This window comes from Mobula hypostoma, chromosome 6 (assembly GCF_963921235.1).
Source record: "Mobula hypostoma chromosome 6, sMobHyp1.1, whole genome shotgun sequence".
Taxonomy (NCBI): domain Eukaryota; kingdom Metazoa; phylum Chordata; class Chondrichthyes; order Myliobatiformes; family Myliobatidae; genus Mobula; species Mobula hypostoma.
Genome location: NC_086102.1, coordinates 191875455 through 191901684, shown reverse-complemented (window position 1 = coordinate 191901684; position 26230 = coordinate 191875455). Strand labels below are relative to the sequence as shown.

The 26230-nt window shown below is 43.0% G+C and overlaps 1 protein-coding gene across 1 annotated transcript in view; it reads left to right on the top strand.

Moving 5' to 3' along the window:
- Window positions 1–26230, top strand: part of tmem163a (transmembrane protein 163a) — a 239527-nt gene that overhangs the window by 94128 nt on the left and 119169 nt on the right. Inside the window, exons 4-5 of the mRNA XM_063052498.1 lie at window positions 19763–19806; window positions 23214–23305. Of these exons, the coding sequence (XP_062908568.1) occupies window positions 19763–19806; window positions 23214–23305 (136 nt within the window). The remainder of the gene's footprint in view (window positions 1–19762; window positions 19807–23213; window positions 23306–26230) is intronic.

Below are 26230 nucleotides of genomic sequence, written 5' to 3'. Positions count from 1 at the left end.
GGTGAACGCAGCAGGCCAGGCAGCATCTCTAGGAAGAGGTACAGTCGACGTTTCAGGCCTAGACCCTTTGTCAGGACTAACTGAAGGAAGAGCGAGTAAGAGATTTGAGATGCTGCCTGGCCTGCTGCGTTCACCAGCAACTTTGATGTATGTTGCTTGAATTTCCAGCATCGGCAGAATTCCTCGTGTAACCACATCCTTCGGCTGTTTCTTGTCTATTATTGTTCTTAAGTATTTTGTATGGAGTTCTTCAATAATTAACTAAAGTTAATATTAGTCGTGGATGAAAAAATCATTAGCTGAAAGAGCATAATACCTAAAAGTCAGTTTTAGAAAAAAAGAGGCCGTATTAGAAATCTAAATAAGATCATTAAACATCTTACTTAAATAGAGTTATTTATGACTTTTGCTTTAGATTAGTTAGAATAGTTTAAATATTTTAGAAATATATCTAGTAACAAATGAGTATGAAAGTATTTCTTGCAATTTGTTGATTAAAGTTAGAAATATAACAGGTGATTGATTTAAACGACATTGTTGTTTGAAAGGTTAAAATTGCAAATTCTATGGATTCTGGCTGTTTTGAACATGTTGGTCAATAATGTCTGCATTTGAACTATATTAACATCATTGTGGACTATGAAGATCCACAACTGAATCTGGGACAAAAGTGATGTCTGCACAGGATGTGCAATTTTTGCATGACAGCAACTTCATTTATAGCTTATCCCCATGGAAACCCTGGCCTCGCTCTCTCAAGGATATTGTTTTGTACTCACTGTAAAGTTAAACTAATTTGTTTTCTTTCTCAATTTGGAAGAAATGTTTTCACTCTGAAGCATTACATGCATCATTTCCCGCAGACGCTGCCCGACCTGCTGAGTGTTTCCAGCATCCTCGGTGTTTATTACAAATTCCAAGCAGTTCCTGGTGAAGGGTCTCAGCCCAAAATGTCAACTGTATATTCACCTCCATGGATGCTGCCTGACCCACTCAGTTCCTGCAGCATTTTGTTTGAGCTGGTCCCAGCAGTTATGTTTTCAATGTGTTTTTCTTATCAGATTTCTTGTGTTCTTAAGTGCAAATAATAAGGAAAAAAAAAAGCATTTTCTAATGTTGATGTCCCCATGTACCGGCTGACTTGGTATTTCACATCTGCTGCCTTTTGTTTCTAAGCTGAAGCCATTCGGTGTTTTCTAAGTCCTGTTGAAAAAATCTTATTTATATAAAGTGTAAAAGAGAGGTGAGAGTGGTTATCGGACCACTGGAGAGGTAATAAACAATGAAATGGCAGAGGAACTAAATAAGTATCTTGCATTGGTCTTTACGGTGGATGACACGAGCAGTGTGATCCAGTCCAATGAGAAGGTCTGCAGATGCTGGGAATCAGAGGGTTGCTCCAGCATTTTGTGTACGTTACTAGCAGTATGATGGAAGTTCCACGTGTCAGGGGTCATGAAGTGTGTGAAATTATCATAGCTAGAGAGAAGGTTGGGAAACTGAAAGGTCTGAAGGTAATGAGTCACCTGGACCAGATGCTGTACACGCAGAATAGTGAAAGATCTGGCTGAAGAGATTGGAAGACATTAATAATGATCTTTCAAGATTCACTAGATTCTGAGGTGGTTATAGAAGACCAGAAAATTACAAACATCACTCTACTCTTTAAGAAGGAAGAGAGGCAGAAGAAGGAAACTGCAGGCCAGTCAGTCTAACTCAACGGTTGGCAAGACGTTGAAGTCGGTTATTAGTCATAGTCATACTCTATTGATCCTGGGGGAAATTGGTTTTCGTTACAGTTGCACCATAAATAATTAATTAGTAATAAAACCATAAATAGTTAAATAGTAATATGTAAATTATGCCAGGAAATAAGTCCAGGACCAGCCTATTGGCTCAGGGTGTCTGACCCTCCAAGGGAGGAGTTGTAAAGTTTGATGGCCACAGGCAGGAATGACTTCCTATGACGCTCTGTGTTGCATCTCGGTGGAATGAATCTCTGGCTGAATGTACTCCTGTGCCCAACCAGTACATTATGTAATGGATGGGAGACATTGTCCAAGATGGCATGCAACTTGGATAGCATCCTCTTTTCAGACACCACCGTCAGAGAGTCCAGTTCCATCCCCACAATATCACTGGCCTTATGAATAGGTCTCAGGGTACTTGGAGGCACGTGATAAAACAGGCCACAGTCAGCATGGTTTCCTCAAGGGAAAATCTTGCCAGACAAATCTGTTGGAATTCTTTGAAGAAATAAGAAACAGGATAGACAAAGGAGAATTGTTGATATTTTGTACTTGAATTTTCAGAAGGCCTTGGACAAGTTGGCACATGAATTAAGGTTCAGCCCATTAAGTCTGCCCCACCATTCCATCAAGGCTGATCCTGGATCCTGTCAATCCCATACACCTACCTTCTCATATCCTTTGATGCTCTGACCAATCAGGAAACTATCAACTATCCAACCTTAGTGGAGGGGTAGGTAGTGCTGAGGAAGCAATGTGATTGCAGCCAGACTTAGACAATTTGGAAGATTGGGCAAAAAAGTGGCAGATGGAATACAGTTTTGGAAATATATGATAATTCATTTTAGTAAAAGGAACAATAGCATGGACTATTATTTAAATGGGGAGAAGGTTCAAATATCAGAGGTGCAGAGGTACTTAGGCGTCTTCGTGCAAGATTACTAGAAGGTTAATTTACAGTTTGAGTCTGTGGTAAAGAAGGTAAATGCAATGCTGGCATTTATTTCAAGGGGAATAGAATATAAAAACAAGGAGAAAATACTGAGCCTTTATAAAGCACTAGTCAGGCTGCACTTGGAGTACTGTCAACAGTTTTGGACCCCATATCTCAGAAAGGACATGTTGTCATTGGAAGGAGCTCAGAGCAGGTTCACGAGGATGATTCTGGCAATAAGAGGTTAACATAAGAGGAGTGTTTGGCAGCTTTGGGCTTGAATCCTTCTCCAGCCTTTTACTTCTGCATATCACCTCTCAGTTTCTCACCTCATTCCCCCTCCCATCCTCTCACTTTTTCTCCTCACCTGGTTTTGCCTATCACCCGCCAGCATTCATCTTCCCTCCACCCCTTAGGAGCTTCTTCCTCCTTCCTTTCCAGTCCTGATGAAGTTGTCTCAGCCTGAAACGTTGACTGTTGATTCCTCCCCATAGATGCTGCCTGGCTTGCTGAGTTCCTCCAGCATTTTGTCTGTGTTGCTCTGGATTTCAGCATCTGCAGAATCTATTGTTTAATGGTTCCTGTTTGTTTACATTGTTTACAGTAATAATTATTGAAGGAACTAACCCAGGCAAGCAACCATCAATAAATTTAAAAAGATCTGCTACCAAATTTTTTTTAACATTTGTTGGTATGTAATTTCTAATTTACACTGGATGACTAACCATGTGGAAGTCTGTTGTGTGTACAGGGATATTTCTCCTTTCCCCTTCCTTTCAGTCCTGTTGAAGGGTCTCAGCCCGAAACGTTGACTGTTTATTAATTTCCATACCTGCTGCCTGGCCTGCTGTGTTCCTCCAATGCTTATGTGTGTTGTTTCAGGTTCATTTTATATTTTACTGTTATTTGACGTGCATATTGCTTCCTTATTAGATGGTAGTATATCCATTTTACAGTTTCTAGGCACATAGGGGCCAAGAACTGTACAGATTCAGATGTGTGTGTCATTGAAGCTGAAGTAACGTTTACTTTTAAACTGAACATTCTGTACTCGATGTATTTTCCATCCATTTATTACCCTGGACATTTAGGCTAAATGCATCTCTCACAGCCGACCAATTCAAAGCTGTGAGGCTAGCCTGATCAATGTTAAGAGAAGCACAGTGATTGCCAGTATTAGATGTAGGGAATGCTGAAGTGACTGAGAAAGCTTCTCAAGCAGTGTTTGTGGAAGAAGTTAATGTTTCAGATTGAAAGCCTTCCATCGACACTGGAAAAGTGAGACCAGTTTTCCAGTTCCAGGGATCGGAACGCATAGCGAGAACAAAGGGATCAGTGAATACTGCAAGCCAACAGAGGGCAGTTCAAATCTAACATCATCCACTGTAACATCAACTCAGATCTGCATTCTCCATCAATACTTCCTGACTTACTGAGAATTTTCAACATTATCTTTTCTTTCAGACTTCTACCAAGTGCTGTGTTTTACTTCTCTTGGTTCCAAATCGTGTTTCTTTTTTCTTTTCTCATTTGCTTTTGTTTTTAACTAGTGGTATTCTTCACTATGTCCCATAGAAGGCCAGGCAGAAGTTGATAGGCTCTTGATTAGTCAGGGCATGAAAGATTATGGGGAGAAGGCAGGAGATTGGGGTGAGAGGGAAAATGAATCACCCATGATGAAATAGTGGAGCAGACTCGATAGGCCAATGCTGTTTGTGAGAGTTTTATCTGGGTTTTTAGCGCTGGAAATAGTTACATCCCAACACGCGGGACAGAAGCATGGTCGCATTGTGTATTCCACGGACCAGCTGCTTGCGCTAATGCCAGCCGGTTTAGCGAGCAGAGCGGCAGACACCCCTGCTGAAATCTAGAGGAAAACACACAGAGGATGAAGAGGGGGATCACAAAGTCGAGGAAAGAGGACGGGGTCGAGACAACAGAGACTTATGGAGAAGAGGAGTTTGGTGGGTAATAAAATGGATGAGTTCACAGCGCTAGCCAGGCATCAGAGAACATTTTGGGAGTGCAGTGTTATGTGTTTCACTGGAATGGGGCTGCATGAGGACATACGCGATCAAAACTTCTCCATGGACGGCTTCCAGACCGTTCCGGCTGACCGGAAGTGCACTGAGAGCGGTAAGCGTAAAGGAGTTGGGTGCTTACTGATCTGGTTAACAACAGATGGTGCAATCCGGGTCATATTACAATCGAGGAACATGTTTGTAGACCGGATATTGAACTTTTACTGTTGGACTTTGGCCACACTACACCGAGTTACAACCGTTGGCGGCACGGGAGGTCATTCCTGCCTGTGGCCATCGAACTTGCAGCTCCTCCCGTGGAGGGTCAAACACCCTGAGCCAATAGACTGGTTCTGGACTTTTTTCCATCTGGCATAGTTTGCATTTTGTTGTTTGATTGTTTGTGGTTTTTGTATTGCTATATTTATGCCCTATTCTTGGTTGGTGCGGCTGTAACAAAACCTAATTTCCCTCGGGATCAATAAAGTATATCTATCTATCTATCTATCTATCTATCTATCTAATTCTGCTCTTCTATCTTATGTTTCTTAACTCTTCATTGGTGGTGGAGTCAGATACATTAGGGAGATTGGTAGTAGAGGCAGATACATTAGGGACATTTAAGAGATTGTTAGATGCATGAATGAAAGAATATGTAGTTGTATTCAGGGTTGGGGGGTTGATGGTAGAGTTAGATTGATCTTGGATTAGGTTAAATAGTGGGCACAATATTGTGGGCTGAAGGACCTGTATTGTGCTGTAATATTCTTTGTTTATTCTGTCTCTGTTTTACTCTGTCCAGCCAGGCAAGCTGCTGTTGATTTATCATGATATCTTTGAAGGCAAAAAGAGTACTTGTTTATTGGTATAATCCTGCTGTGCACTCTGTCACAGACCTCACCTCTGTTTTCCTCACTCCTCCCCCCAATACAACTGAAATTCCACTGACCTGAAATGTTAACTGTTACTCTCTGCTTGATCAGATATCTGCAGTTTTAATTGCAGCTTGCAAATTATGTGATAAATTGAGTCCATTGTGTTTTGAAGAGGGTAGTGGGCAGAGCTGAAGAAGGTTGAGCATCTATCTGATGATCTGTCACATGGCAGATTGATCAAGAGAGAAGTGTTTATGGGATTCATGAGAATGTGTATTAAAGGTTGTCTCCCTGGGAGAAGCCAGGGGAAGGTCAATTGGTGTTTTGTGGCTGTATGGAGTATTTCAGGCCTCAATACAATGTTCCTTATACAGAATTTGTTGAGGCATAATAAGAACATGGACAAATACATATATGGGGTCTGTTTTGGGGTTTCTTTGTTTCATGTCTGCTAGTTCAGAAACAAATCTCAAGGTTGTATAATGGATACATAATTCGATAACAGACATCCCACCCTGCAAAAACTCATTTCAGGGAGGTAGCACCATCAATTTGCGGGAGACTTCCGGAACTTCCGGGAGAGGTGGGATGTCTTCAATAAAGTAGCTCCTTAGCAGCTAGTTTAAATAACGTTAGCTATGTTAGTGAATGAATGACACCTGCTAAAATTACCTCAACATGTCTTTTGCAGTCTTAACCCACCATGGGCAATAGAAAAGTCACTGTTGCAAACAGTGCAGCGAGCAACACTGTTATTATTTTGACTCCTATTAGGTAGGGGTACACTTTAGTGTAGTCTGGGGTGACGTACGTTTTATATATTTTTTGGAACACTCTGCCATGGCACTCTTGCTTGCTTGCTGTCTCGCGCACGCTGTCTCCCTCATGGTTGCTCTCGCGCTCTCTCTTGCTTTTCTCTCGCTCGCTCTCAAAAAAATTGATTTCCGTGATATTGTATACAATTTGCGGGCATCAAGGAGCCACTGTTAATATGCGGAAGACTCCTGGAACTTCTGGGAGAGGTGGGATGTTTGTGATAATAAAAGTACTTTGAACTTTAAGTGCTTGTGTACAGTGCTGTGCGGAAGCCTGGGGCACACATATATATAGTTGGGATGCCTAAGACTTTTACACAGTACTATATCTGTCAGCATGGAGCAGAGAGCGAGACTGAAAGTCTGGCAGGAGCAAAAGGTGTTGGGAACGGTGAGGATGGAGCACCACGGCAGGGGTGTGGGACGGGTGGCAGCGAAGGAGTGTCAGGGGTGGGTGCAGGCACAACAGGCAAAGTCACTTGATTCTAAACAATTGATTTATTGATCATTACAATTGCTAATGCTATCAGGGAGGGTTTAAACTAGATTTGAAGTGGGGTGGGAACTGAAGTGAAGAGGTAGAGGATGGGGTGGTTGGAGCACGAGTAGAGACGGCTTGTAGGCAGTTTGTGAGGAAGGACAGGCAGATGATGGAGCAAAGAAGCACTCAGCCAGGTGGTTTGAGATGAGTCTACTTTAATGCAAGGAATGTCATAAACAAGGCAGATGAACTTAGAGCGTGGATCAATACCTGGAACTGTGACACTGGCCATTACAGAGACTTGGATGTCTCAGGAGCAAGAATGGCTGCTAAGTGTGGCAGGCTTTAGATGTTTCAAAAATAACTGAGAGGGAGGCAAAAGAGGTGGGGGCGTGGCATTGCTAATTAGGGATAGTGTCACGGCTGCAGAAAAAGGGGAAGTCACAGAGGGATGGTCTGCTGAGTCAGTGTGGGTGGAAGTCAGGAACAGGAAAGGGGCAACAACAACTCTACTGGGTGTTTTTGTAGACCCCCCCCCCAGTAGTAATAGGGACATCGTGGAGCAGATAGGGGGTAGATTCTAGAACAGTGCAATAATAATAGGGTTGTTGTGATGAGAAATTTTAACTTTCCTAAGATTGATTGGCATTTCCTAAGCGCAAGAGGTTTAGATGGGGTGGAGTTTGTTAGTTGTGTTCAGGAAGGTTTCCTGAGGCAAATGTAGATAAGCCAACTAGAGGAGAGGCTGTACTTTATCTGGTATTGGGAAATGAACCTGGTCAGGTGTCAGATCTCTCGGAGGGAGAGCATTTCAGAGGTAGTGACCACAATTCTATCACATTCACCATAGCACTGGAGAGGGATAGAAGCAGATAATTTGGGAAAACATTTAATTGGGGTGGGGGAAAATGATGCAATTAGGCAGGAACTTGGGAGCAGATGTTCTCAGGGAAATACATGGCAAAAATGTGGCAAATGTTTAGGGAACATTTGCATGGCATTCCGCATAGGTATGTTCCATTGACGTAGGGAAAGGATGGTAGGGTAAAAGAACCATGGTGTACAAAGGATATAGAAAATCCAGTTAAAAAGAAAATAAAAGCTTACAAAAGGTTCAAGAAAGGAGGTACTGTTAGAGCTCTAGAAAATTGCAAGGTTGCCAGGAAGGAGCTCAAGAAATTAGGAGAGCTAGAAGGGGCCATGAGAAGGCCATGGTGAGTGTACTTGGACTTTTCTCCTTGGAGCGACGGAGGATGAGAGGTGACCTGATAGAGGTGTATAAGATGATGAGAGGCATTGATCGTGTGGATAGTCAGAGGCTTTTTCCCAGGGCTGAAGTGGCTAGCACGAGGGGACTTAGTTTTAAGGTGCTTGGAAATAGGTACCGAGGGGATGTCAGGGGTAAGTTTTTTACGTAGAGAGTGGTGAGGATGTGAAATCCACTGCTGGCAGCAGTGGTAGAAGCGGATAGAATAGGGTCTTTTAAGAGCCTCTTAGATAGGTACGTGGAGTTTAGAAAAATAGAGGGCTATTCGGTAGGAAAATTCTGGGAAGCTTCTAGAGTAGGTTACATAGTCAGCACAACATTGTGGGCCAAAGGGCCTGTAATGTGCTGTAAATTTCTATGTTTTCTGTTCGATTACAGAATGTCCCTCTGGTGCTTTCAGCTCTCTCCCCTCTCCCTTCCCCTTTTTCCAATCACGATTCCCTTTCCCTGCCTCCTTCCCACTCTCAGTCCACAATAGAGACCCATATCAGAAACAGGTTTATCATCACTCATATATGTCATGATTTTTTTTGTGGCGGTAGTACAGTGTAATGCAGAAAATTACTACAGTACTGTTTAAAGTCTTTGGCACCCGAGCTATGTATATTGCCTAAGACTGTAGCACAGTACTGTATGGACTTGGACATTGGAATGGGACTTGCTGATTTACAGAATGACCTATTTGACTTGTCAGGTCCTTGCTAATAGCACCAGAACAATCCTCTCCGTTCTGTTCCCCTCTCGTATTTACCTGCAGCCTTACAACTGAATCTCTCTCCCACACCTGTTGACTTCCCTTTGATTCTTTTACCATGAAACCGTATGAAATAGTAGTGCCTATTGTGTGGGCTATAACCTCACCAGCATGTCTTTGGGGTGTGGGGGGAACACGAGTACCCAGAGGAGATCCATGCAGATACAATCTACAGTGCCTATAAAAAGTATTCATCTCCCCCTCCGCCCTGCCCTGCCCCTGCCCCTGCCCCTGCCCCTGCCCCGCCCCTGCCCCTGCCCCTGCCCTGCCCCTGCCCTGGAAGCTTTCATGTATTATTGTTTTACAACATTGAATCACAGTGGATTTAACTTGGTCTTTTTTGATACTGATCAACAGAAAAAAGACTTTAAAGTCAAAGTGAAAACAGACCTCTACAAAGTGATCTAAACTAACTGCAAGTATAAAACAAAAAATAGTTGATTGCATGAGTACTCACCCCCTTTAATATGACACACCAAATCATCACTGGTGCAGCCAAATGGTTTTAGAAGTCACATAATTAGTTAAATGGAAATCACCATGTGCAGTCAAGGTGTTTCAATAGATTGTAGTAAAAACACACCTGTATCTGGAAGGGCCAACTGTTGATGAGTCAGTATCCTGGCAAAAACTACACCAAAAGACAAAAGAACACTCAAAGCAACTCCTCAAAAAGGTTATTGAAAAACACAAGTCGGGAGACAGATAGAAGAAAATTTCCAAGTCACTGACCGTCCCTTGGAGTGTAGTTAAGTGAATCATCAGGAACTGGTACAGCGGTCAATCGGTCTAGAAGAGCTGTCCTCAAAACCTGAATGACCAGACAAGAAGGGGACTAGTGAGAGAGGCCCTTTGCACCTCTGATGTTTGAATTTTCTCCCCATTTAGATAACAGTCTGCACTTTTGTTCCTTTTACCAAGATGTATCATCGTATACTTTCCAACACTGTACTTCATCTGCCACTTTTTTTTTGCCCGTTCTTCTGATTTGTCAATGTCCTGCTGCAATCTCATGGCTTCCTCAGCACTACCCACCTCACCACCTGTCTTTGTATCATCCGCAAACTTTGCCACAAACCATCAATACCACTATCTAAGCCATTGACAAACAACGTGAAAAGCAGTCCCAATATTGGCCCCTGAGGAACACCACTAGTTATTGGCCTCCAACCAAAAAAGGCCCCCTTTATTCCCACTCGGTGCATCCTGCCTGTCAGCCATTCCTCTATCCATGCCAGTATCTTTCCTGTAACACCACTGGATTTTGTCTTGTTAGGTAGCCACACCTGAGGCACCTTATCAAATGCCTTCTGAAGATCTAAGTAAGTAACATCTACTACTTGTCCTTTGTTCACCCTGCTTAATACTTCTTCAAAGAATTCCAACAGATTTGTCAGAAAAGATTTCCCTTTATAGAAACCATGCTGATTTTGACTTATTTTATCATTAGTCTCCAAGTGCCCCAAAACCTCATCTTTAAAAATAGACTCCAACACTTTCCCAACCACTGAGGTTAGGCTAACTGGGCTATAATTTCCTTCTTTCGTCTTCCTCCCTTCTTAAAGAGTGGAGTGACATTCGCAATCTTCCAGTCCTCCGAGACCATGCCAGAATCAAGCGATTCTTGAAAGATCATGACCAATGCATCCATTATCTCATAAGCAACCTCTCTCAGGACTCTGAGATGCAGTCCATCTGGTCCAGGTGACTTATCCACCTTAAGATCTTTGAGTTTGTCTAGCACTTTTTCCTTTGTAATAGCAATGGCACTCGCTCCTTCTAAAACAATAAAACATGAAAACTTCTGGGGGGGGTGGGGGCTCTACTTTTAATCAGAACATAGTGAGCCACATGACCACCTCCAGTCAGAAGCTTCTGGTTCTGTGATTCGGTCATTAATCCACAGATTTTTGAACTCCATTTTTATCATTTATACTCAAGTTAAACGTAGAGCGCAAAATAAGGAAAGCTAGCAACAGTAGCAGTTTATTCACATCCAGGGGCTAAAGTAACTGTGATTAAAACAGTTGTCTTTTATAGGCCATTGCTGATTTTTGTAATAAATTTAAGATAGATACCACCAGAAGCATACTGTATCAGCTTCTGGCGTGAATCAGAGAGTGCAGAAACATGCCATTCCTTACCACCTCTTCCATGCTGACATGCCTGTCCACACCAATCTCATTTAGCTGCTGCAATGTATTGTAACTCCAAAAAATAAAACTAATTGAAAGTAAAAGACAGAGCTTGGAGATACATATCTTTGTTAAATTTTTACTTTAAGCGAGGCTCTCACATATTGCATGGAGGTGTCATAAGACAAAGGATCAGAACAAAAGAGTATTTCTTTGTTTTTGAAACACATCTATCTTGCACTTTCCTCATTTTTCCAAGAAACTTAAGCCTTTACTGCTCTCCTCTCATCCCTGCCAGCATCTCCTTTCAACTTACATTGGTCAGCTCCCATCTCTCATACCACTGTAATTTCCTTTACTCCACTGAAATGCTACATCAGACTTTACTCTCTCCCCATCAAATTTCAAGTTGAACTCAGTCGCATTGTGATTACTGCCTCCTAGTGTTCCTTTACCTTCAGCTCCCTAACTGTCTCTGGTTCATTACATAACACCCAATCCAGTGTAGCTGATCTTCTAGTAGGCTGAACAAATTGTTTAAAAAGCCATCTCAGAGGCATTCAATAAATTCACTCTCTTGAGATCCATTTCCAACCTGATTTTCCCAGTCTACCGGCATGTTAAAATCTCCCATGACTATCATAACATTGCCCTATTGACAAGCCTTTTCTATTTCACTTTGTAATCTGTGGTCCACATTCCAACTACTGTTTGGAGCCAGTATAGAATTGCTATCAAGGTCCTTTTACCCTTAGAGTTTATCAACTCAACCCACAAGGATTTAACATCTTTGGATCCTATGTCGCATCTTTCTCCTGATTTGATGCAATTCTATACCAGCAGAGCCACGGCAACCCCTCTGCCTACCTTCCTATCCCTCCAACACAAAGTGTAACCTTGGACCATTCTTCTGCCATGATTCAGTGATGGCCACAACATCATACCTGACCATCTGTATAAGTGCAACAAGATTAACCACCTTATTTCTTATACTCTGTGCATTGAGATATAATGCCTTGAGTGCTGCATTTGCTACCCTTTTTTATTTTTCATCCCCAACGCACTGATACTCACCCTGCTGGCTGCAATTTTCTCCTATCATCTGCCTGCTCTTCCTGACAGTCTGACTGCACGCTATCTTTGCATTTTTAACCATCCTTTCAATCCTGAGTCCCTTCTCTCTGGTTCCCATCCCCTTGGCAAATTAGTTTGAGCACTCCCCGACAGCTCTAACAAATCTGCCCGCGATAATATTGGTTCCCCTTGGCTCCAGGTGCAACCCATCCCTTTGTACAGGTCATTCCTCCTCAGAAGAGATCCCAATGATCCAAGAATCTGAAGCCCTGTCCCCTGCACCAGCTTCTCAGCCACACATTAATCTGTCAAATCATCCTGTTTCTACCCTCAATGGCACATGGCACCGGTATTAATCTAGAAATGACTACCTTGGAGGTCCTGCTTCTCAGCTTTCTACCTACCTTTCTAAATTCTCTCTTCAGGACCTCTTTGCTTTTTCTCCCTACGTTATTGGTACCAAGATGTACCAAGGTATCTGGCTGCTCTCCTCCTTCGCCAAGATGCTGTGGACACGGTCCAATATGTCCCTGACCCTGGCACCTGGGAGGCAACGTACCATCTGCGTGTCCCATTCACGTCCACAGAATCTCTGTCTGTTCCCCTGGCTACTGAGCCCCCCTCCTATCACTACCCCTCCTCTATTCTCTCTTTTTCCCTTTTCTGCACCATGGCCCCATGCTCAGTCCCAGTGACCTGTTCTCCATGGCATTTCCCTGGAGGTCACCCCCACAACAGTATCTATAATGGTACAGAGGGTAAGGATTAGGATTAGGATTATTCCTCTCTCATGTCTTTGTAATTCCTTTTACTCTACTTTAATACTGATGCATCTGACTTCAGCTTCTCCTTTTCAGATTTCAGGTGAATTTGATCATATTATCATCACTCTCCCAGATGATTCTTTTATCTTAAGCTCTCTAATCAATTCCCGTTCATTGCACATCACCCACTCCAGAATTGCTGATCTGCTAGAGGGCTCACCATGAGCTGCTCTAAAAAGCCATCTTGTAGGTATCCTAGAAATTCCCCCTCTTGGAAACCAGCACCAACCTGATTTTCCCAATCTCCCTGCATATGGAAATCCCCCATGACTATTGTAACATTGTCCTTTTGGCAGCATTTTCTATCTCCCATTGTAATTTGTAGCCCACATCCTTATTACCGTTTTGGGGTCTGTGTGCAATTCCCATCAGGGTCTTTATACCTTTACAGTTCCTTAGCTCTATCCACAATGATTCAACATCTTCTGACCCTATATAACCTCTTTCTAATGATTTAATTTCATTTTTTATCAACAGAGCAACACCACCCCCTCTGCCTCCTGCCTGTCCTTTCAATACAATATGTATTCTTGGACAATAATCTCCCAGCTAAAATCTCCTTTCATCCATGATTCAGTGATGTCTACAACATCATACATGCCAATCTATAACTGTGCTAGAAGTTCATTTATCGTATTCTGTATATTGCACACATTCAAATATAACACATTCAGTCCTGTAATCAGCCTTTTCGATTTTGTCCACCTTTTACATTGCAATTCATCCCGTTGACAGCAATTTTGCCTGGTAAACAACGTCTCCTTGCTAGGCGTCTCACTGTACATTTCCTCTGTTTGTAAACCAGCTGCCTCATCTTCAGCAGTATCTCTCTGGTTCCCATCCCACTGCCAAATTAGTTTAAACCTACCTGAAGAAATCTAGCCAACTTTCCCACAAGGATATTTGACCCTCTTTGGTTCAGGTGTAACTGGTCACTTTTGCACGGATCATACCTTCCCCAGAAGAGATCCCAATGATCCATAATCTGAACCCCTGTCTCCTGCACCATTTCATCAGTCACACATTCATCTGCCAAATCATTTTATTCTTACCCTCACTGCTGTATGGTACAGGTGGCAATCCAGAGATTGGTCTGGCTTTACCAGAGCCAACTTCACCACCACTCTCCCCTGTCTCGTGGAACTTGTCCTCACTCTTAATAATTTCTCCTTTGGCTCCTCCCACTTCCTTCAAACAAAAGGTGTAGCCACGGGCACTTGCATGGGTCCCAGCTATGCATACCTTTTTGTCATGAAGCAGTCTATGCTCCAAGCCTACTCTGGTGTCCGTCCCACACTTTTCCTACACTACTTCGACAACTGCATTGGTGCTGCTTCCTGCACCCGTGCTGAACTCATTGTCTTCATCAACTTTGTCTCCAACTTCCACCCTACCCTCAAATTTACTTGGTCTACTTCCAACACCTCCCTCCCCTTTCCTGATCTCTCTGTCTCTATCTCTGGAGACAGTTTATCTACTGATGTTTATTCCAAACCCATAGTCTCTCACAACTACCTGGACTATACCTTGTCCCACCCTTTTACTTGTAAAAACACCATTCCCTTCTCTCAATTCCTCCATTTCTGCCACATCTACTCTCAGGATGAGGCTTTTCATACCAGAATGAAGGAAATGTGTCCTCCTTTTTCAAAGAAAGGGGCCTCCCTTCCTCCACCAGTAATGCTGCCCTCAACTATTCCTCTCCCATTTCGTGCATATCTGCTCTTACCCCATCCTCCCACCACTCTACCAGAGATAGGGTTCTGCCTGTCCTCACCTACCACCCCTCCAGCCTCCGTGTCCAGCAGATAATTCTCCAGAATTTCCAACAGGATCCAACCACCAACGACATCCTGCACCCCCCTACCAACTTTCTGCTGTCTGCAGGGATTGCTCCCTATGCAATTCTGTTGTCCATTTGTCTCTCTCCCCACTGATCTCACTTCTGGCACTTATCCTGGCCAGTGGAACAATACTGTACCTCCTCCCTCACTAACATTCAGGGCCCCGACCAGTCCTTCCAGGTGAAGTGGTATTTCACCTGTGATCTGTTGGGGTCATATACTGTGTCCAGTGCTCCCGGTGTGGCCTCCTGTATATCGGTGAGACTCAACGTAGATTGGGAGACTGCTTCACTGAGCACATACGCTCCTCCCGCCAGAAGAAGTGAGATCTTCCAGTGGCCACCCGTTTTAATTCCACTCTCATTTCCATTCAGGTATGTCAACCTATCCTTTCTCTACTGTTGTGATGAGGCCACACTCAGGTTGGAGGAGAAACACCTTTGCTCCATCTGGGTAGTCTCCAACCTGGTGGCATGAACATTGATTTCTCAAACTTCTGGTACTGCCCTCCCCCACCCTCCTTAACCATTCCCCATACCCTTTTTCCTCTCTCACTTCGTCTCCTTGTCCACACTCTCTGGTGCTCCTCCCCCTTTTCCTTCTTTCATGGCCTTCTGTCTCTTCAATCAGACTCTCCCTTCTCCAGCCCTGTATCTCTTTCACCGATCATCTTCCTAGCTCCTTATGTCATCCCTCCCTGCCTCCCATTTTCACCTATCACCTTGTACATCTCTCTCCCCTCCCCTCAACTTTTAAATCTACTCCTCATTTTTTTTTCTCCAGTCCTGCCGAAGGGTCTCAGCCTGAAATGTCGACTGTACTTTTTTCCATAGATGCTGCCTGGCCTGCTGAGTTGCTCCAGCATTTTGTGTGTGTTGGTTTTGTAACCCTTTGTTGCTTTTCCTGTCCGAATTATTTTTGAACATTGTAATTGCATCTGCTTTACCTCCTAATCTGGCATCTTGTTCCAGGTGGGCACCACCCTCTGTGTGGAAAAGCACCCTTTTCCTTTCTCCCTCAGTCTCACCATGGTTCTGTACAGATACGATGTGATTAGAACTGTTCACAATACTCCACCTACAGTCCCACCACGGTTCTGTACAGATGCAATGTGATTGGAACTGTTCACAACACTCCACCTACAGTCGAACCACAGATTTGTACAGCTATGATGTGATTAGAACTGTTCACAACACTCCAACTACAGTCGCACCACGGTTCCATACAGATGTACTGTGGTAATCAGAACTGTTGCCAAATTCATATAGCACTCTATCCACAGTTCTGTACAGATGTGCTGTGGTGATCAGATCTGGAGTCTATCCACAGTTCTGTTGAGATTCATTGTGGTGAGCGGAACTATTCACAAATTCAAACAGCTTTCAAACCACAGTTCTGTACAGATGCCACCTTCCTAACTCTTCTCAGCTTCTGAAGGCAAGCACACCAACTGTCTTTTTCAATTCCCTATCCAGCCAATTTCACCAGAAAATTTGTAACATGCAATGAAACTTAAACATATGGTGAGGGGTTCTGTTTAGAATTTGTGTTTGTTACATAATTAGCTGAAAATGTGTAAAGTAACACTCTAACAGAGGGAGTAGGGGGTTGCTAACACAGCTCATCATTCATGCTAAGCATGAAGAACAATAAGTGAGTAATGTTTATGATATTATTTATGAAAAATTAGTAACATCATCTGTCTAGAGTCAGGGTTGAAATACATCCACATAGGTTTTTTAACATATTTTATCAAATTCTTTGTTCAAAAACATATCTACAATGGCTTTGAACTGTATCAGATTCAAATTTGAAATATTTTGGTTAATGTCACCTGTTTATCAAAACTTTTTTTATTTTCCCTTTGGACAATCAGTTGTTATTTTGATCACATTATCCATTATTCAAATACATTGGATTCCGGTTATTTGGGCTATTGGTTAATCACGAAGAGAAGGGTTCCCAGAACAGATCCCTGAGGCACACCACTGGTCACCGAACTCCATGCAGAATATGACCTGTCTGCAACCACTCTTTGCCTTCTATAGGCAAGCCAATTCTGGATCCACAGAGCAAGGTCCCCTTGGATCCCATGCCTCCTTACTTTCTCAATAAGCCTCGCATGGGGTACCTTATCAAATGCCTTGATGAAATCCATATACACTACATCTACTGCTTTACCTTCATCAATGTGTTTAGTCACATCCTCAAAAAATTCAGTCAGGCTCGTAAGGCACAACCTGCCTTTGACAAAGCCATGCTGACTATTCCTAATCATATTATGCCTCTCCAAATGTTCATAAATCCTGCCTCTCAGGATCTTGTCCATCAACTTAACAACCATTGAAGTAAGACTCACTGGTCTATAATTTCCTGTGTTATCTCTACTCCCTTTCCTGAATAAAGGAACAACATTTACAACCCTCCTATCCTCTGGAACCTCTCCCGTTCCCATTGACGATGCAAAGATCATTGCCAGAAGATCAGAAATCTCCTCCCTTGCCTCCCACAATAGCCTGGGGCATATCTCGTCCAGTATCAGTGACTTATCCAGTTTGATGCCTTCCAAAAGCTCCAGCACATCCTCTTTCTTAATATCTACATGCTCAAGCTTATCAGTCTGCTGTAAATCATCCCTACAATCTCCAAGATCCTTTTCCATAGTGAATACTGAAGCAAAGTATTCATTAAGTACCTCTGCCATCTCCTCCGGTTCCAAACACACTTTTCCACTGTCACACTTGATTGGTCCTATTCTCTCACGTCTTATCCTCTTGCTCTTCACATACTTGTAGAATGCCTTGGGGTTTTCCTTAATTTTGCTTGCCAATGCCTTCTAGAACATAGAAACATAGAACTTCTCATGGCCCCTCTGGCTCTCCTAATTTCATTCTTAAGTTCCTTCCTGTTAGCCTTATAGTTTTCTAGATCTCCATCACTACATAGTTTTTTGAACCTTTCGTAAGCTTTTCTTCTTGACTAGATTTTCAACACCATGGTTCCAGTACCCTACCATCCTTTCCCTGTCTCATTGGAGCGTACCTATGCAGAACGCCACGCAAATATCCCCTGAACATTTGCCACATTTCTGCTGTACCTTTCCCTGAGAACATCTGTTCCCAATTTATGTTTCCAAGTTCCTGCCTGATAGCTTCATATTTCCCCTTACTCCAATTAATCGCTTTCCTAACTTGTCTGTTCCTATCCCTCTCCAATGCTATGGTAAAGGAGATAGAATTGTGATCACTATCACCAAAACGCTCTCCCACTGACAGACCTGACACCTGCCCAGGTTCGTTTCCCAATACCAGATCAAGCACAGCCTCTCCTCTTGTAGGCTTATCTACATATTGTGTCAAGAAACCTTCCTGAACACACCTAACAAACTCCACCCCATCTAAACCCCTCACTCTAGGGAGATGCCAATCAATATTTGGGAAATTAAAATTTCCCAGCACGACAACCCTGTTATTATTGCATCTTTCCAGAATCTGTCTCCCTACCTGCTCCTCAATGTCCCTGTTACTCGTCGTGGCTATCCCTCGAGGTCGAGGTTGATGGTCTTCATTCTGAAGAAGTGGCCCACAGAGCGAAGACGCCTGTGTATGTATTTGTTTAACGTGCACTTGATGTTGCACTCCAAGAAGCACATGATACTTCACAAATCAACCAGCTGATTTCAATGGCATGGAAACCATGATGATGATTGGATTTGTTACAGACTTCATCCGCCTTCACAGCCGTTGAGTTCGAAGTAACTTCGTCTGCCTGTTCCACCGTTGAGATCTTGGTTGAATTGTTCTTTGTCAGGGACCTCACCCTCGACCTTACCGCCATGGGTGACCCTACCAGGAGCATAGCTCCAGACGGCATCGCTCTTGGGATCACAGGACCACACAAGCTTCTCCACCACGACAAGGTGACAATCCACGGAGAAGTCCCCGTTACTATTGTCTATAAAAAAACACCCAGTAGAGTTATTGACCCCTTCCTGTACCTAACTTCCACCCAGACTCAGTAGGCAATCCCTCCATGACATCCTCCTTTTCTGCAGCTATCTCTGTATCAACAGTGCCACACCCCCACCTCTTTTGCCTCCCTCCCAGACCTTTATGAAACATCTAATGCCTGGCTCTCTAAGTAACCATTCCTGCCCCTGAGCCATCCGAGTCTTTGTAATGGCCACAACATTGTAGCTCCAAGTACTGATCCACGCCCTAAGCTCATCCACTTTGTTCAAGATGCTTCTTGCGTTAAAATAGACACATTTCAAAACATCAGTCTGAGCGCATTCCCTGCTCTACCACCTGCCTATCCTTCCTCTCACACTGCCTACCCTTCCTCTCACACTGCCTACCCTTCCTCTCACACTGCCTACCCTTCCTCTCACACTGCCTACAAGCTTTCTCTGTTTGTGAGTACTCTATTTCTCTATTTATATTACCATAGTAATTTTGATAGTGTTCTAATTTGTTCTGTATTTCATTAAGATACATAATTTGTTACTCAGTTAAATGGTGGTTTGTCTTTTTTTGTATACCTTTTGAAATATTTCCATGAAGAAGACTAATTGGGGCAACTGTTTAATTTCTGGGCCAAAATATACTGGTCCCGATTTGTCCCAATTAACCAGAATCCACTTTACATGAATTTTATTATAATTTCCATATGAAACATAGACATGAGAGCAGAATTTGTCGTTGCTTGCCTGGATTAGATGCACTTATTAGTATTACAGTATGTAGAACTGTCCTGAGGAATATAATGGATGGATATATATGCACCTTAACATTAGGGACTGGGTACAGTAACAAAAGGTATTTTAGTCTGAATGCATCATTCAGCCGATCGAACTTGTGGAAAAGAAAGAACACTTACTCATAAGCAAGTAATGCAGACATTTCACCCGAAGCTTTTTTGAGGAATCTATCAATCATTTACATTAATTTTCCGGTGAATTACTGATCGTCTCTACTCTGTTCTCTTGCAGCTGTTTCTGTCATGAGGCACAGTGCGTCATCCTTCGGATTTGCTGTAAGTAATATTGTGTACACAGTCTCAGAAATGATATCCACTTCAGCAGATTATTCAGGATTGGCAAAACACGATGCATTATGGTTTCCCCCTGGATGCTGGTTACATCAACTTCAGTGGCGTTGAATTTAGAAGCACAATACATCACTGAAAGGCAGGCCGAGTGGACTAGGCAGCTGAAGTGGTTTGGCATGGCCTCCAGACAACTGAAGGGCCTGACTCTGTGCTGTACTTCTCTATGACTCTACATTGTGTGTTTCAGTCAGATGACTAAGGCCGAATTTGTATACCTGTTTGTTTCTTTTTGGATTTAATTTTTATAACATTTAACAGTTCTTGATTCAAGCCCAAAGTTAATCACAACAGATAGAAATATATTTTGAGCAAATTCAAAATTTTTAAAGTTGAGTATAGTGATACGACCTTAGATTTAGAATATTATTTATGTATTTATTATTGTTACTTCTTTCTAGTTCCACATTTGCAGATACAAACTTAACAAAAATTGTTAAAACACACACACCAAGATATGCAGAACAATTTAGATTTTTCTGAGAGCATCCACTGTTGACTCTGCCAATGAACGCTGAAAGAACTAAATAAGATGGATGTGGAGAGAAAGTCTCCTATGGTGGGGGTATCCAGAGTTAGGGGGCACAGCCTTAAAATTGAGGGGTGACCTTTTAGAACAGAGGTAAGGAGGAGTTTAGCCAGAGAAAGGTGAATCTGTGAAACGCTCTTTCACAGAGGCCACGTCCAGGGTATATTTAAGGTGGAAGTTGGCGGTTTCTTGATTGGTCAGGGCATCAAAGGTGATGGCGAGAGGGCAGGTGTGAGGGGTTGAGTGGAATCCAGGATCAGCCATGGTGGAATGGTGGTGAAACTGGGAAGGGGGTGGGATGAAGAAAAGAGGTTGAAAGTTGAACGGTGAAAGAGATAGAGGGCTGGAGAAGGGGGAATCTGATAGGAGAGGACAGAAGGCCATGGAAGAAGGAAAAGGGGGAGGAGCACCAGAGGGAGGTGATGGGCGGGTAAGGAGATGAGGTGAGAGAGGGAAAAGGGAATGGGGAATAGTGAAGGAGGTGGGGAGATTCACCGGAAGGTTAAAGAATCACTCTACATGCCATCAGGTTGGGGACTACCCAGGCAGAATGTAAGGTGTTGCTCCTCCAAACTGAGTGTGGCTTCATTGCAACAGTAAAGAAGGCCATGGACTAAATGTTGGAATTGAAATCGGTGGCCACTGGGAGATCCCACTTTTTCTGGCGGATGGAGCATAGGTGCTCTGTGAAGTGGTCTCCCAGTCTACAGTGGGTCTCACACCAATATACAGGAGGCCACACTGGGAGCACCAGATACAGTAGATGACCCCAAAAAACTCACAGGTAAAGTGTTGCCTCACCTGGAAGAACTGTTTGGAGCTCTGAATGGTAGTGAGGGAGGTGTAGGGGCAGGTGTTGCACTTGTTCCACTTGCAAGGATAAGTGCCAGGAGGGAGATCAGTGAGGAGGGACGAATGGACAATGGAGTCGCGTAGGGAGCGAGCCCTGTGGAAACCAGAAATTGGGGTGGGGGGAGGCGGGGGAGGGAAGGGTGTGCTTGGTGGTGGAATCCTGTTGGAGATGGCAGAAGTTCTAAAGAATTATGTGCTGGATGCAGAGGCTGGTGGAGTGGTAGATAAGGACAAGAGGAACCCTATCCCTGATGGGCTGGCAGGAGAATGGGGTGAGGGCAGACATACATGAAATGGAAAAGATGCCGGTGAGGGCAACATTGATGGTGGAGGAAGGGAAGTCTCTTTCCTTGTAAAAGTAGGACATCTCCTTCATTCTAGAATGAAAAGCCTCATTTTGAGAGTAGATACGGCAGAAATGGAGGAATTGAGAGAAGGGGATGGCGTTTATACAAGTAACAAGGTAGGGAGAGGTATAGTCCAGGAAGCTGTAAGAGTCCATGGGTTTATTGTAGACATCAGTAGATTAGCTATCTCCGGAGATAAAGACTGAGAAAGGGGAGGGGTTGTTGGAAATGGACCAGGTAGATTTGAGGACAAGGTGTAAGTTTGAGGCAAAGTTGATGAAGTTGACAAGCCCTGCATGGATGCAGGAAGCAGCACTAATGCAGTCATCGATGTAGCATACGAAAAGTTGGGGATTTGGAAAAGGTTTGGAACATGGACTGTTCCACGTAGCTGACAAACAGGCAGGCATAGCTGGGACCAATGCTACACCTTTTGTTTGAAGGAAGGGGGGAGGAACCAAAGGAGAAATTATTGAGAGTGAGGATAAGTTCCGTTGGACGGAGGAGAGTGGTGGTGGAGGGGGAACTAGCTGGGTCTGGTGTCCAGAAAGAAATGGAGAGCTTTGAGGCCTCCCTGGTGGGGGCTGGAGGTGTATAGGGGCTGGACATCCATGGTGAAAATAAGATGCTTGGGACCAGGGACCTTGAAATCATTGAAAAGATCAAGAGTGTATGAAGTGCCATAGATGTAGGTAGGAAGGGACTGAACCAGGGGGATAAAACCAAGTTGAAGTGTGCAGATATAAGTTCAGTGGGGCAGGAACAAAGCAGAAATAGTGAGTTTTAAAAGCCTCTAATGTACTTGGCTCTGCCATCATACCAGGCTGTGCATTCCAGACATCCACCATTCCGAATAAAAATACTTGCCCCTCACATCCCCTTTGAACCTATCCCCTCTCATCTTCAATACATGCTCTCTGTTCCTAGAGATTTCAACCCTGGGAAACAGATACTCCCTGTCTATTCTTTCTATGCCTCTTATAATCTTGTAAACCTCTATCAGATCTCCAGTGAATATTGATGAAACTAAGATAAATTGTCAGATCCCTGTAAAGGAAAAGTACGTCAGCTGAGCAATAGGGAAGTGTATTTCCGACTGTAATCTGATAAGGCATTTCCTGGTGTAATCATTCTTAACTTAAATTTCTAACATGCATCCTAACACAAATCTTATCAACACAGCTTTTGAATTAAGTTGTTACTTTAAGAAGATTTTATCAGGAAATGTGATCTGTATGAGTGGGTCTTTGGGATGTTTGGGTGAAAATTAAATTTCACTGACCCTAAGGTACAAAAATTATGATTTTGATTTTCAGGAAATAAAATTTTGCTGGTAACTTCATTTTGCAACAGGAACACTAATGATATGTCATATAAAATGTTTCTCATTATATTTGGAATTTTGGACCTTTGTAATTTTATCAGACATCAATCATCACCAAAGTACACACCGCAAGATGATAAACTACCATCTGGAATAACACTTGTGCAATTCAAGTCATCTAAGATTCCAGTGAAATCAATGTTTTTCCCTTTGATGCTTAAATAATATAAACACACATCTGTGTGATAATCTGTGTTTTGAAGAACATGTCTGTCTGTTCTAGTTTGATGCCGCGTTGGATGTGTTATCTTCTGCAATCGTACTGTGGCGTTACAGCAACGCAGCAGCTGTGCATTCTGCCTATCGAGAGAACGTGTAAGTCTCGCTGTGTTATTTTAAAATCAATCTGCAATGCAGATTTTAATAGTTTACATTGAGTTCATAAAATGGAGTAGTGCCTGAATCAGCAGTACAGGTCACTAAAGTGCCAATTTCTTGATGGTTGTTAGTCAATAAGACATAGGCCATTTGGCCCATTGAGGCTGTTCCACCTTTCAGTCATGGCTGACCTTTTTTTCTCTCCTTAGCCCCACTCCCCAGCCTAATCCCGGTAATATTTGATGCTGTGTTCAATCAACAACCTATCAATTTCTGTCTTAAATACACCCAGCACCCAGCCTCCACTGCTGCCTTTGTTAATAAATTCCACAAATTCACCACCCTCTGGCTAAAGAAATTTCTCAGCATCTGTGTTTTAACTGGACACCCCTCTATCCTGAGGCTGTGCTCTCTTGTCCTCGGCTCCCCCACCATGGGAAACATTCTTTCCACATCCACTCTGTCCAAGCCTTTCAACATTTGAAAGGCTTCAATGAGATTCCCATCATCCTTCTAAATTCCAGCAAGTACAGACCCAGAGCCATCAAACATTCCTCGTATGATAACCCTTTCATTACTGGAATCATCCTTGTGAACCTTCTCTGGACCCTCTCCAATGCCAGTACATCTTTCCTTAGATGAGGAGCTCAAGACTGTTCACAATACAAGATGGGGCCTCACCAGTGCCTTATAAAGCCTCAGAATCACATCCTTGCTCTTGTATTCTAGACCTCTCGAAATGAATGCTAACATGGCATTTGCCTTCCTCACCGCTGACTCTACCTGCAAGTTAACCTTCAGGGCGTTCTGCACAAGGATCAAGTTCCTTTGCATCTCAGATTTTTGGATTTTCTTTGCATTTAGGAAATAGTTTGCACACTTGTTTCTATTACCAAAGTGCATGAACATGCATATTCCAATATTGGATTTCATTTGCCACTTTCTTGCCCATTCTGCTAATCTGTCTAAGTCCATCTGCATCCTACCTGTTTCCTCAATACTACCTGCCCCTCCACCAATCTTCATATCACCTGCAAATTTGGCAACAAAGCCATCTATCCCATCATCTAAATCATTTATATATAGCCTAAAAAGAAGTGGTCCCAACACCAACCCTGCGGAACACCACAAGTCACGGGCAGCCAACCAGAAAAGGAACCTTTTATTCCCATTTGCTGCCTCCAACCAATCAGCCAATGCTCTAACCATGTCAGTGACTTTTCTATAATACCATGGGCTTTTAACTTGGTAAGCATCCTCATGTTGTGGCACCTTGAAAAAGGCTTTCTGAAAGTCCAAATATACAACATCCACTACATCCCCTTTATCAATCCTACTTGTAATCTCCTCAAAGAATTCCAGCAGATTCCTCAGGCAGGATTTTCCCTGAAGGAAACCATGCTGACCTTGTTATATCTTGTCCTGTGTCACCAAGTACTCCACAACCTCTCATCCTTAACAGTTGACTTCCCAACCACTGAAGTCAGGCTAACTGGCCTATAATTTCCTTTTTGCTGCCTTCCTCCTTTCTTAAAGAATGGAGTGACATTTGCAATTTTCCAGTCCTCTGGCACCATGCCAGAGTCCATTGATTTTTGTAGGATCATTACTAAGGTCCCTGCTACCTCTTTCAGAACCCTAAGGTGTGGTTCATCTGGTCCGGGTGACTTATACACCCTTAGGTCTTCCAGCTTTTTGAGCACCTTCTCCTGCTAATAGTAACAACACTCACTTCTCTTCTCTCGCACCCTTCAACATCTGGCACCCTGCTAGTGTCTTCCACAGTGAAGCCTGATGCAAAATACTCACTCAGAATTATTGACGGAATAAAGACTATATCATTGTATTTGCCATTGCTCATAATTTATTGTTCAAGGACTTATTTTGAAGGTTTCATGTCTCTTTCAAAGGGTTAACATTTCAATGATGCTAATAAGTAAAGTGTTGCATGATGAACCAAAGACGGTTTTTTCACAGAGCTGCTCCTGCAGAATTCAGTGGTTTCTTCTTCGGCAGTTCCTTGGGATCAGGAATGATTTACTTCCTTTCCTGTGTTGTGGGTTCTAAGGTGGTCAGTGAGACTGAAGTCGGATCTACCACAAATTGGGTGATGGGGCAAGCAAGTCTACATGGAGACCAAAGGCTTATTATAATACCAAAGGCTTATCATTATAATATCACAGAAAGAGATTATTTGGCTCATTAACTCCATGCCAGATCCCAGAAGAATCCCTCCCTTTTTATTCCTTCCCCCGCTTTTCTTTACCTGTGTTTTGCCTGGGTCCAGACGTCATGGAGGGGAGAGGGCAGGGTTTCTTCATTGTTTTGGAGTGGAGGAGGATGTGCAAAGCTGAAGGAATGTTGGCCAAGAGTCCTTTGGCAAGGGTTGGGAAAAGAGCTTGTCATTAGTTGTGAGGTCATCAGGAAATTGTGAAGCTCAGGATTAACACGGATGAGTGATGAGGCATAAACATAAGTTGATCTAGTTGCATTAAAGTTGGCTTCGCAGTGTTGGGTTAAATAGTTCTGGAAAAGAGGGCTTGCTTTGACAGTAACGTCCAAAGCTTAATTTCCTGAGCAATGTTTCAGAGTAATATTGAAATGTTAAATGAAACACTCCTGTAGGAAAATAATTTTAATAGTGCAGAGGTGAGTTATGACCTGAAGTATATGATCATGTTTTTGAGCGACTTGTTCCAACCCCGGTGTTATCACAATTATGTCGCTCTCTGCATGCAAGTAATATTCTTACAATAATAACTGATGTTGAAAAATAAGCCTTAGCAAACACAATTAAATTTTTAGTCCAGTTCCAGGAAAAAGCAAATGACCTAAAACCTGCTGATAGCTGTGTCGTAAGTCAACTTCCTAACCTGGGATGTCCTTCCACTGGACCTTTGCCAGGTCAGATGTTGGTAAGAA